The following is a 14,268-nucleotide window of genomic DNA, read 5'->3' as shown; positions in this document are numbered from 1 at the left end:
TACGTAATAATACAGAAGCAAAGCCTGGGATACTTGCAATTATGGTTGATATAATAGTTCTTTGTTTTCGTTGACACATTTTAAGCCACAACAGAGCCTAGTTTTTAAGCCTGGCTAATTTGTAAATTGGCGCTCTGTTCTTGAAGAATCACACTAGCATTTTTTAGATTTTTGAAATGGCTTTAAGATAAACACAGCAGGACGTGTTAGCAAGCTAGCAGTACTAAGAGAGAGAGCGACGAGTTGAGGATGAAAGTTGGCTTCGGAATGACTTCAAATTTGATTCAAATTTTATTAATTTTAAATTTAGGTTCTCAAATTTAAAATAATCATTGACTGAAGTATTTTATTATTGTATTGACATAAGTATTATGTAAGTGTCTGCATCATTAGTGTTATGTAAAAATAAGCCGATAAGGATTAATTTTGAAATGACAGAGACAGAACGATTATGCACTTACTATTTTTATAGAAAAGAAAACATAATCAAATTTAAAAAAAAATAAGGAACTGTTATAGTAAATTAGAGCTGCTATTATAGTAAATTCTGATTTATATATTTTTTATGTTACATATATTTGTATAAATATACTTTCGGTTTACCGCGGTGATACTGGTGACAATATCTATGGTTAATCCAAAACTATGGTTAATTCCGGAGCACTTAAAAAAGCACAAGAACAGAGAATAACTTATCTGATAATTTTTAAAAATGCTGTTAACAATATACTTCCATTTTCAAGCAGTTTAATCTAGAGAATAAATTAATTTCATTAAATTAAATCAGTATTCGGAACAGAATAACTAGACTCTAAATAACCGTAAGATAAACCTCATTAAAGATGAATATATTATCATTTGCTATCCCTGCAGTTATTTTAATCACTTTTCTTTTCCTTTTTTATACTTTTCGTAGACAGTTTTGTTTAATGGTGATTCTTTGTGATAGTAATATTTTTTTTTTTTTCCTGCAGTAAATAAACTCAGCGTGTTTTTTTTTTTTTTTTTTTCCTTTAAGAAGACCCAGTGAATCTCTCCCTTTCCTCATCCGATTATAGTCCGTTTAAAATAATAATAGGCCAATAATAATATAATAAAATAGACCAAAATAGGCATTTCAGGGTCGTCGCTCCTTGCGTACAATCGTAATGCATGTCATCTACTTATTTTCTCCACCTCATTTCAGACTATAATTCAAGTCAGCCTTCATATGCGCCCCTTTCAAGAAGCGAAACACATTAGACGGAAATGAAGTGGGAGAAAAAAAAATTAGACAACTGGACTGACTGTAATCCTGTTAACAAGATTTGGAGCAACAAATATAGAGGATGAAAGTTTATATTTAACATTAGATACGTCTGTAGTTTACTTTTCTCATTATATTGCATCTTTTTACGTCCTGTGACGCTAACAAGATATTTATAATCAACTCTGAAATGCAAATATTCACATTCCGAGAGGCAAACGGTTTTTCATTTGTCATTTTATAAGGTATTTCTCCCACTTTCCTAGCGTGCCTTCGTGTTGTAGTGGTTCTGCACGCTGGGCCGGTATTCCAGAGGTCCGTGGTTCGATGCCCGGCGAAGGCGTTTGCTAATTTTTCATCTCTCCAGCCTCCAAAAAATACCTAATGTCTCTACAATCTGTGCTACCTGGCAAAATTTATAATGATCGGAGACGTTACTGTTCAATGCAATTTATGTTTTCTAATTTGGTTTTCAAATTAAAACTATACGTTTCTTAATTAACTGAGGAATTTAAAAGAATTTAATAATTTACATCTTGATTTTATTTTGAATGGCATCCATAATTGATCTAATTATTAAAACATCTGATTCGTATCATTTATAATGCACCCAGCTTAAAATTCTTGATAAACATTTGCACTATTGTTAAAAAAAAAAAAAATAGAAAACTTCGCGGAGCATAATAATAGTTTGCAAGCCTTCTCAGAGAGTTTATAAACTTTTCCTTTTAAATAGAACCTTTATTTCACTAAAAAGAGAAATTTAAATGTGATAGAGTAGTAGATAAAAGGAAAAATATTAAGCTTGTTTAAAAAAAAAAAAAAAAAAAGTTAAGCTGGTTTAAAAAAAAAAAAAAAAAAAGTTTTCTAAAAGATATTCAGATTTTAACGATCGCCCGAAAGGGCTGTTTTAAAGTTTAATAGGGTGGGTTTATCATTATAACCCTGCTAAACTATAATATTGTAAACATAACATAATATATAACAGTAAATTATTGATCAATATAGCCCACTAAATATAGAAATGTTATATACCTCCTGCGTATTTAAAAAGTGAAATAATATATAATGTAATTCTGTAAAAAATATATAATGTTTTTAATTCGATATATAAAGCATTCAACAGCATTTTTATTTATATCAATCATATGAAAAAGTAAAAAAATGATATTATTAAGAACTGTATCTATTGCTTTTAAATAGCTCAATTTGTTAATTAACAAAAAACAGATTAAATATGAAAGAATAATATCTTACGTTTTCCCGAATGGTAACAGATTCGAATGAAATGTGAAACAACGAATAACCGTTTTTCAAGGGGGGCGGCTACGTTCCATTGTTTGTCCGAATTTTCAGCTACCCCCAGTCCACGTGATTTTGATGTGTCTACTCATTTTAATAAGTCAACAATAAAATCAAAAATTTATATCAGTAAAATGTATCTCGCATATTGTATCGAAATTCGTTAACCGTTAATTCAATATGTTTATATGAAATGCAGGAAAATTGCGTATAATTTAATATTCCGTATAAGGAAGTCATGTGGTGTACACATCAGACTTTTTTTTTTTTTTTTTTTTCCTTCTTGCTAAAGGAAGAAAAAAAATCGTGCGTCTTTCTGTCAGTGGTAAAGCAGGTAAAAAAATTATTTGAAACTGTTGTTCGTCTGAAACAAATGGATGTGGGATAGCAGCATTTACAGCCACTGGTGGAACTCACCTAAGCATCAAAAAATGGTTTGTTTTGGTTTATTTGATTATGGCAAAGCACTCTATAGCTACCTGCCTAAACATGGGAATTCCCGATGTGGTTTGTTAAGGTTTTTTACGCTCCCGTTGATCTCGCAGCTACAGTTCTGCTGCTACATTCACGCTAACTGAACCCTCCCTCCCCCCCCCTTTTTTTTTTTTTTTTTTTTTTTTGATTGTTTGTTTTCTTTTCAGATTTATTACTAAGCATGATTTTTTTCGCACTTCCGCCGTATACAATTCAACAGCAAAATTACAAATATTTTAAAAGATTAGTTAAAAAAAATTTCTTTCTTTTAGAATTCCCGATGTGGCGTTAAATGTTGGCATACATTTAATTTTATTTATTTATTTCTAAGGAAAAGTCTCTTCTTAGTTAATCATATCCATGTTCAGTTTTCTTAGTAAGATGGCATGAAAATTTTTTGTCTTTTTATTATTAACGTCTTGTGTGTTAAATTTATTAATTAATATCATGTTTTTGGCACTTACGTGATATAAAATTCAATTCAACAGCAAAATCATAAAATATTTATAAACAGTGCATCTTTAGAATTTCCGATGGAGTCTAGCGCTCTGGAGATTAAAATATTTTATTCCGTACGGTGTTCCCACTGCTCGCTTTGAAATCGTTGAGTTTGTTAATTAAAATACATTGAAACAGATAATGAAACAAGCTTCCAGGTACACATATTTGAGTGGACGACTACGTTATTCTATACTGGATGGCTCCAAGTACCTCCCCCTCCCCTCCACAATACGAGAAACAAGGATACATTCATGCAGATTCTTCCTTATTTAATTTCTTTAAGTATAGTACAAGGCGATAACATTTAATAGTAACAATCTAAAGAGTGATACGCCGTTTTCAGTAATTAACGCAAAAAGCCGTTTCGAGATTAATATCCCATTCGGGAATAACGTCCGTTTTGGGCTAAAAATTCGCGTTCTCTTGATAAATCCTGCAACCCGCCTTATTAGGTAATTCGATATTACTAAAGTCCCAAACTTCCTGTATTTTGAAATGAAAATGTGTATGATTTAATATCTTAACACTTATCTGCTTTTCTGACTGCTCTACATCTGACAAGCCTGGCGAATAAATAAAGGATGGCCCCCTAAGTGTAAACTGCAGGTTGGATGGTAAAAGATCTCCGCGAAACATTTTCGCGATTTATCAATCCACAATAAACAAACACAAATAAAAACATGAAACCACGGATACCAGATGGGGCAACCGTGTATATACATAACTCTTCTATATGCATTTATATACGCTCGCAGATCTAAACGCAAAATAACCCAACGCAAACGTAACCGAATTTGAGATTGCTTTCTCTCCGACCAATAACGGGAGAGCTTACCCCACCCCCGTATTCTAATAAGGCGTGTTTAATTTTACCTACAAGCCCATCCCACGATCCGTTACGTCATTAAGGAGCACCCCCATGACGACCAATAGCGAGCGGCGATCGTCAGTGTAAGGCCTGCCTTATGATTCGTAAACGCGGTAAAAACATTTTTACCAGACACATTTTCACTACCGTTTAAGACCGGTTTAATCGGCGAAAGAGTTTAGCTGTTTAATGCTTCGGAACTCGATCGTCTGCTCCTTTCGGTTTCAGAAGTTTTTATTTGCGGAGAAGTAGTGTTTTAAGCGTCTAGGGTTAATTAAGTTAAGTAATTGTCATGTTGATTTTATTGCTTGAAATGAGGATTTTTCTGATGCTAGATTGAAGAGTGAAAAAATATTTCGGCGTTTTCCTGATGTTTGAAACTGAAATGAGATGTAATTATTTATTTAATGAGGTGAAGAATCTTTGAAACCGATAAAAAAATTATTGCAGTGTTTTGAAAATGCTGTTATACATTTGTGAAACTTAAGCTGTAGGATTTAAAATATCGATTGGAAGTTTTGTAATTCGATTAAGATTATCAATAGGATTCGAGTTAAATTTAGACAGCTTTTATTTGAATCGTTTTGTCGAGCAGATTCGAATTCGTTTTCTTTCTTTACTCTTTGATTAAGATTATTTAAACGATTCAAACAGAATTTAGGAAACATTTATTCTGATGATTCATTTTTCTTTCTTTTAGTGTTGCTAACTTCTAATAATGAAATACAGTAATAAGAAGGAATGAGTTTGTAGAATAATGCTGATTTAATCGTCATGCTCGTAAAATGAAAAAAATTAGGACAACTTTGCAATCGTTATTTTTTTAAATCAACATACATGCATTTTAAATTAAAACTTTTACTTCGCTTTTTGTATTTCAACGAATACAAGTTGTGAGAACTAAATTTGATGAATAATTCATTTTATTATTCTAAGACGATAAAATATAATTACCTGTAGTTGATGACATTATTCTGTTGGGTGATCTTAAAAAATGTGTAAAAATATTACGTGTCTATGAAGTATTATTGCTGTGGGAAGAGTTTTGGACGCATTACCTTTTCTGTAGAATTTCGTTAGGATGTATCATATATGAAACAACAATAAAAGAGCATTTTGGATTGTTTTCCTTTTTAATTATTCATTCAGATGAGAAACAATTAAAATTTTTAAATGATATTAAGTTACGTAACTGAATTGAAAAAATCAAATACTCAACTGAGTAATACACAACTTCTTAGTGTTTATCACTGAGTAACGAAATATAGCCTAATGTTTCCTATGATTGTGTAATATTTCAGAAGGTTTTTTCTTCTGAAAAATATTCTCGCAAATAAAAAATCAAATCGCAACAAACTGTGAAGGTTGAAATGTAGTCGAGTGTTTTAAATCTCAGAAAGAGCGGGAAAATTCAGTCTAAACCGAAGTGTAAAGGTATCAGAGGATTTCTCACCAAATGAATGTTTAGTGACGGCGAACACGGAGCGCTCTTAATCGGCGAAATGCTGAACTCTCGCATGAGGTCCTTCCTCATACGGGACATTTTGGGATCTCTTGAAGATCAGCAGGAAATCAGCTCAAAGGAATGTGACGTTTTACACCATCAAGAGGCCAATGCAGCTAGATGCTCCAATGGTAAGTCAAATTTTTAATATAAAATTATAATACCAGTTCGCTTTCAGATGCAGTGAAATACGCTAATAAGTTTCTCACTTACGCAATTTTTACGTTTATATGTCGTTTCATTTCTGCTCCTTTTCATTTCTATTCATGTCAACAGCAAACTATTTCATTTATACGATACATAAAGATTTCAATTATATACTTCATTTATACGGTACACAATACGTCATTTTTGCCTTGATTTACGTTGACTTAATGCCTCGACGCCGTTTTTGTCTTGACTGTCGTTTTTGCCTTGACTTTTATGAAGACCCGTTTAATCGGTCTTCATAAAGACCTACATTATTTTCGACATTATTTTTTGCCACACTCACATTTCATATCTTAAGTAATTTCCTCTAATGAGCATGTAACTAGTGGAATAAGAAGGATATTAAATTAATCTCACTTTATTTTCAAGATGCAATGCATCGCACAGAAACATTCAGAAAATTATTTAATTGCCACAATAATAATGAGAAAACTTTTCATAAATTTAATTCGGTTCATTGAATTTTATTTAAGATACCGAGGAAAACAATTATGTGTCAAGTGAATATTTGTAGAATTTTTCTTAACCAAAAAATAAATATCTGCGTCTATGGTTAAGAGGTTCATGGTGGAGGGGGCGGATATTCAAGACGAGTGATTGAAGACACAAACGAAAATATTGAATGATCTAAAATTTACTTATTTCGAAAACAAGTTTTTCTAATACTTGCGCGATAGCTGCAAAGAAAGTGCAATTTTCGGAATTAATTTCGGAAAATGGGTTCTCCCTTTTTTCATAATTCTACTAAATTTATATTAGGAGATAATAAAATCAATGTTTCTTTAGTAAATAAATTACGAAAATCTTGAGATTTTTTAAGTCAAAGATTTTAACTTTGTTTAAGATATAGGCAGCATTTTATGCAAACTAAAAGAACAAAATGTAGAAGACATTTTATATAAAGCAGTATAGATTAAGGATTGATAATTAAGAAACTTTTTATACCTGTAAAACAATATGGAAATTTTTTCGCTTAGTTTACAGTTTTCATTACTTCAAACAAATTAATTAATAAGAATTTGAAATGAAAATATTTTGTTCTCTGCTGGCAACAGCGTATGGAGAATATTTATCTTTCCTAAATAAAGTTATTTTGTGATTGCTTCTATCATATGTTGGGCTGCAATTTTATTTCGGAAGTTAAAAGGAAAACTCCGCCGTGTGGTTGAGGGATAAGTAACGAAAATTCGCAAAATTTTCACGGTCTGTGATTTAGTCTAAAAACTTCGCAAAAAAATATTTCAGGGAAGGATTCAGATTAACATTTCGGGGAAACAAATGTGCACCAGAAACAAAGTAACACACATAAAAGGTATGTGATCAAATCAAAGTTATGCATTTTTAATCGAAATTTGAATTTATATAGCAATGGAATTCTGAAAATGTATTCAGACCTATTGTTTTCAATTACCATTTAACTAAGTATTCATTTCATACATGACACATTCTTAGAAGAATAAATAAATAAATAAGATAAAATAAAATAAAATAAAAGATGAAAATCTGAAAGGTTTCAGATTTTAAATTACGTCCAAAGGGGCGTTTTTTTAACATTTCGTCTGTTACCTTTATTTATTAAATATCACGTTTTTCGCACTTAAACCATAAAATTCAGTTCAAGAGCAATGTCGCAAAATGGTTTCAAATTGAGCATATCTCTAGAATTTCCGATACAGAGTCTCGCGCCGCTGGAGATAAAAAAAGTTTTTTTCTGTACAGCGTTGCCATTGCTCGCTTTGAAATCCTCGAGTTTGTTAATCAAAAATTCGTTAAAGTTTAACAAAATATGAAATCGGTAATAAAACAAATTCCAAATTTCAAATTTGGGCTTCCACATGCCCATATTCGCAGTAGGACTACGTCATTTAAAATTCGATAGCTCTATATACCGTTCTTTTATCACAATGCTAGAAATATACATATATTTATGCAGATTTTTCATTATTTAATTTCTTCAAATATAATGCAAGACTCTAACATTTGGTGGCAACAGTTTGAAAACTGAAATGGACATTTATAGTGAACCAACGCAAAATCGTAAAACGAAAACAATATTCCTTCAGGGACAAAGCCCCTTTGGACTAAAAAGGAGAAAGAATTCCACATCAAAATTGTTCGTCGTAGTAGCAAAGCAGAGTAAAAGAATATAATTTCAGAAAGATTTTTTTCGTCTATTTCAGAAATCCAGCAGAATTTAGAATAAATCAAAGTTCAAATTTGAATTTCGGAAAAGGATTTCTTCTCAGTGTATTTTTTGCAAAATTTCTAACGAAAGTTACATAAAAATTATTTCAATCAAAAAAAAGTCTTGCGTAAAAGTAACAACGGGATGGGAATAAAAAAAACTCCAAAATCGGCAAATTTATTTGAAATTCATAGAAAATTTCGAAATATGTGAATCAGAAAATTCGAAATATGTACGTATTATTTAAAATAAAACTTGGAGGAAAAATATCAGAAATTTGCTCCAGGAAAAAATTATTGCCCTAATAATAATAATGAAATGAAAGCTTTTAGATTTTATATTACGCCCAAAGGAGCTTTTTTTTTTTTTTTTTTTTTTTTTTTTTTTTTTTTTTTTTTCATTTACACGTACATACACGTTTCGAGAGCATGTGGGCTAAAAATATTTTAAAACAGCATATCTTTAGAATTTCCTATAGACAGTCTCGCGCGCTGTAGATTAAAAAAATTTATTCCGTGCAGTGTGTTGCCACTGCTCTCTTTGAAATTGTTGAGTTTGTTAATGGAAATTTCTTTAATTTTTTTTTTTTAAATGAAACAAATTCAAAATTCAAGTTTCGGCTTCCATGTGTTCATGTTCGGTTGGAGGACTACATTATTCACAATTTGATGGCTATAGATATCGTTGTTTTTTACAGTGCGAGAAACATACATACATTCATTCAGATTCTTCATTACTTAGTTTCTTTAAATATAATACAGGGCGATAATATTTGGTGGCAACAATTTGAAAAGTAAAACAACGCTTATCGTGAATCAACGCAAAATGCCATTTCGAGGCTAATAGCCTTTCTGGGTTAACAACCCTTTAGCCTAAAAGGAGAGAGAGAGAGAGCGGGGGGAGGGGAAGAGAAAGAGAGAGAAAGAAATCTACTTATGTAAAATTTGTACTATTTTTAGCATTAGTTTAATTAATGTGAGTTTAGAAGTTAAACTCCTAAATTTGAACTGCCAGAAGTCCTTAAAAAGATGTTCCCTTTACTTTTTCATATACTTTTCTAAATGCAAAGGTATATCGAAATGAAATATTTATTACTCCAAGATTAATTCGATGGCAGTTGAAAAATGCAAGAAAGACAAATAACCGATGTTATAAATAACAAAACAATACTATCAAAAATTTACCTGTATTACGTATATACATGCAGTATAAGCTGGAGAGGAAGTTCATTTGGTTACGTAAGTTACAAATTAAATGAGCGTAAATTTCGTAATACACGTAAGCAACAAATAACAACATAATAATAATGACGCAAATGAAATCTCATATATAAAATTATCAAAATCAAAATCATTTGGTTACGTAAATATAAAATAAGTAAATATTCACAAGAAAACAGTTCAAATAACAGCAGAATAAACATCATTAAAAATGAGGCTGCGATTAACGCTAACGAAACTGTAATGGCTGTACTTAAAATTTGACATAAGTCATAAAACTAAATCGCAATAATATTGTGATTTCTTTTACGACTAAACAATTTACTTTGAAAATGATATAACAATGTCTATTTATTCCGAATTATATACAACTGTGCCTACTCTATAAGTGCAACTCCAAGAATATTAAGAACATTATGTGTTATCACTGTTTATAAGCCACAGAGTTTTTTTTTTTTTTTTTTTTTTGTGTGTGTGTGTGTGTGTATTTTACGTAGGCAGTTTAGTTTTACATTGAGAATATGTGATATAAATCTGTAAACGGATTAAATGGAAGTTTATGATGCTGGCATATTTTTGAGATATTGCGGATTCACCTCCAATCCACAGCAAAAAATGAATGCAATAGAATGCTTTTTAACCGGCTGCAACGGGAACTCATCGGTTCTGGATAAGAGATTTTATCGGATAATGAAATAAATATTTCTGGAACTTATTTGCTCATGTTGTGTAATGCCATCCGTAAAAACTGCAGCGTGCGAAGTGCGTCGGTCAGGTTTTTTTTATCTGTCGGCCACAATTAAATAAATAATACCAAAAATCGTGCGTATTATTTAAAATGAAAAACATATACAGAATATTATGCTTCAGAAAAACACAATTAAATAACATTTTAAAATGTTCATATTTATTATCATCTGAAAGTTACGAATATCTTAGTACGACTGCACGAATGTCTATCTGCTTAAGAAACTGCTGTCGTATTGAAAATTTGTTACGTATATTACGAAGATCCGTAACATAACGTACGGACATAAATGAACATTTCTGGAAAAATTTCTTGAAAGCGTTCAATTTTTCGCCAGCTTCCTTCCATGAAACTTTCTTGCTTTGCTTATTATCTTCATTTTCAACCTTCCCTTCTTCCTCATCCTCTTTTTCCTTTCCCAGTACATGTTCCATTAGTAAGTCGTAATCTCGTGAGAGTTAGACGGGAACAGAATTATCTACATCCATCCAAGCTTCACCTCCTTTTCACTAACACTGACCTTCTTCGAATATGTAAGCACCGTATATTCCAGTATATAACACGCACCTGTAATTTCAAACTACATTTTCCAATTTGTATAAATATTCGCCGTATAAAACTCATTCTTTTGTTTGCGATGAAACCCGAAAAATATACGTGCGATGCTGCTATCTTGTGAAGTCGTTCATTAGAAGATTTTTTGTAAGTTTTCCAACAATGGTATACTGAATTGATAAGGGTAATGAGAACACTATGTGTATGGGGAAAATGCTTGAGAAAGTAAATAATTCTGCAAAGCGGGTGGGTTGTATCCAATGCAGAAGAACGTTTTCTAAGGTTTCGAGAAAAAGGGGAAATAATTTGGGATACGAATATATTTCTCACTCGAATGAATTCGCCGGAAGTCAGATGTTTTCTTTTTCTGTAGTTATTTGAAGCCGTTATTTTGAAGTGAACATCGAAGTAATCGTATTAGCTTTAGCTGAAAATCGCATTAACTTTAGCTGAAATACAGTTGATAATAAAGTAATTAGTGATTTTGAAGTGAACATCGAGGTAATCGCATTAGCTTTATCTGAAGATCGCATTAGCTTTAGTTGAAAATCGCCATTAGCTTTAACTGAAATCCAAACGAAACAAACATAGTGGTGGTTTCAAATGCGCATTCATTGAATTTGCGAAAGAAAAGGGAGATCGTGCTGCAGCAAGGATGTTTGGTATGGTGAAAGCTCCACACGTGAGTGGAAGAAAAATGATATCATATGATTCATTTGCCAAAGAATGAATGTGCTTTGCGGAAATGAATAAGAAAATGGTCCTAGAAAACTGATACTAGCGAACTGGGTCCCAGAAAGTCGCCAAAACCCCCAATAACAGCAGTTAGGTACATGTAGTAATCAAATTTTTGTATGCGCAACTTTTCCTTATTTTTAAATCTATAATTTTAAAATCCTCGTGTAAAGCGCAGCCGTAAATATCAATGCCATTTTTTTTTTAAATTAAACATGCACGGTTACTCGAATACTACACGGAAAATCCAAGATGCCTGACACTAGCACCGGACGTATTTATAATCTTTGTCACTCGACTCGTCATCTGCGCATATTATCAGGCCACAATTTATACCAACAGCGATATAAAGTAATTTATATCTTTCCAAGAAGGAGACAAAGTAAATATGCCGTCCTTGCTTGTGAATTGTTTCCGAAAATCGGGAACACTACGTTTAAAATTCGCGCATGGACGGTAATGGCATAAAAAGGATTCCGTAGTTCATCTTTAGATTCCGGAAAATTCCTCGATTCACTAGTTGAATAAGACTTGTTACCGTGGACGGCCGACACATAACAAAAATGTTTTCAACCTTTAACATAGTCCTAAACTTCGGTGTGTAAATTTAGACCTTCAAAAGTGTCGTCACTGATATTACCGATTAACTGTGTGCGGATTACTACTGATTTGATTGTGTCGTGATATACGAAGACGTTCTAGTTTCCCACTTTATCTCGTGAAGTTCAAGTTCCCCGGTGTTGACAGAAGTTTTCTTTACTCTTTTATAGTGCATTCTACAACTCTTATCAGTTTATGGAAGAGATAAGATTTCTAACACTTTCACAACATATGCCATGCTTCTTTCATTTCCTCTCCTCTTTCTCTTTTCTTTCTTATCATTGGCGTGTTTCCGGAAGTAGCGCTCAAAAAGAATTGTTGTTTTTTCGCTATTCATGTTATCCTGCTTTCGTTTTTTTATCATTTGCCACGTTTCCTGTAGTAGCATTTTTGCTTTACTTTCGATCAGGAAGAATGAAGCTAAGTGTATGATTCCGGGGGTTTAATTCTTGTCTGCGTACGATTTTGAAATTCCTTTGTGTGTAAGATTAACAACTTGTTTGATTTGAAATGTGGTGTACTTGATTTGAAAGTGTTTCAAATCAAATACACCAAAGTTGAGTTTTCCTTTCACTTGGAAATTTAGAGGTAATAGAGGTAAATTTATTATCAATCTCATTTTCAATATTACTTTCGTTCGTTTTACGGAAGCTATAAGTGGGACTGAAATTCAATGGAAAATGAATCTTAGTTTTTGAGCAACATCGTAATTCGAGTCTATAGTCAGGTGAGACAAGTAAGATGAGCTGCATACTTTGCTATAACTGCATCGCAGTGTAAGCAGGAAATTATATTACTAATACAGTATTTCTTTTAGGAATTAATAAAACTGATATTGATACTATGTACTGAAGGTGTACCTTACATTTTCCAGAAAGAACAAAATATCCAGATAAACAGGCACCATCAAAGAATAACTCACTCCCCCATTTTGATTGCAATTTTTTTTTTTTTTTTTTTTTTTTTTTTTTTTTCCGTAAAGCCCAAAGGTCGTCAGCCCAGAAGGACTATTAATTTCGCTTTGGCATTTTGCGTTGAAGACTTTAAATGCCCGTTCCATTTTTTAAACTGTTGCCACCAAATATTATCTCCCTGTGTTATATTTAAAGAAATTAAATAATGAAGAATCTGCATAAATGTCTGTATTTTTCTCGCATTGTGATAAAACAACGGTACCTTGAGCCATCCAGTTTTGAATAACGTAATCTTCCATTGAATATGGGTATCTGGAAGTCCTAATTTGGAATTTGAAATTTGTTTTATTATCGATTTCATATTTTGTAACACTTCAACGAAATTTTGATTAACGAACTCAACGACTTCAGAGCCAGTAATGGCAACACTGTACGGAAATTAAAAAATAATAAATAAATAAAATTTAAAAAAAATTTTAAAAAAATTCTCTCCAGCGCGCGACACTGTTTATCGGAAATTCGAAATTAAAGGTATGCTCATTTAAAATTTTTTTTGCGATATTCCTGTTGAATTGAATTTTATGGTTTAAGTGCCAAGACCATTTAATAAGTAAAGGTAATGCACAAAAGGTTAAAAAAAGGTCCCTTTGGAAGTAATGTAAAATGTGAAAGTTTTTAGATTCCCCCCCCTTCCAGGAAGGGGAGTATTTATGGACTTTAACCATTCGGTTAAGGAGGCTTTAAGTGAATTAGAAGACAAACTAAGAAAGTAATTTTATCTAACTGCGCGGAATATTGTTCAGAATCTTTCTTTTAGCCTTCGCTTAGCACGCCTTCTTATGATTAATTCAGTCGCCTTCCATTTTATTGTTTGAATGCGTTAGTTTGATTTGACTTATTACTCCTGAAATTATGATTAATTGTATGGCAGTTCACAAATACTTTATTTGCCATTTTTGTTTTCATTTTATTTAAGTTCAATTACCATTTGTTTGTTTTATTTGTTTATTAGCGGAGGTACATGACATTTTCAGAGCTTGAGTGAAGAGGCCTCATTTAGGACGATGGGGTTAGTTTTTTTTCGAAATTTCAGGTAAAGTTCGAATAAAGTAGAATAGAATAGAACTAAGACATTGCCATGTAATGATTTTAGTAAGAACTGATAAGTACTAGTTTTTTGCGTAGTTTCACTTTCTGCGTTCATTC

At 31.9% G+C, this 14,268-nt stretch overlaps 1 protein-coding gene across 1 annotated transcript in view; it reads left to right on the top strand.

The window, feature by feature from the left end:
* Window positions 1–4,586: 4,586 nt before the first annotated feature.
* LOC118184597 (homeobox protein MSX-1-like) overlaps window positions 4,587–14,268 on the top strand; it is a 61,481-nt gene continuing 51,799 nt past the window's right edge. Inside the window, exon 1 of the mRNA XM_035354299.2 lies at window positions 4,587–6,026. Within this exon, the coding sequence (XP_035210190.1) occupies window positions 5,852–6,026 (175 nt within the window). The 5' untranslated portion in view covers window positions 4,587–5,851. The remainder of the gene's footprint in view (window positions 6,027–14,268) is intronic.

The sequence above is a fragment of the Stegodyphus dumicola genome, chromosome 8 (genome assembly GCF_044657685.1).
Source record: "Stegodyphus dumicola isolate Sdum_Otavi_A_Nest chromosome 8, ASM4465768v1".
Classification (NCBI taxonomy): Eukaryota; Metazoa; Arthropoda; class Arachnida; order Araneae; family Eresidae; genus Stegodyphus; species Stegodyphus dumicola.
Note: the sequence above shows the minus strand (reverse complement) of the source record. Positions and strands in the feature narration are given on the sequence as shown.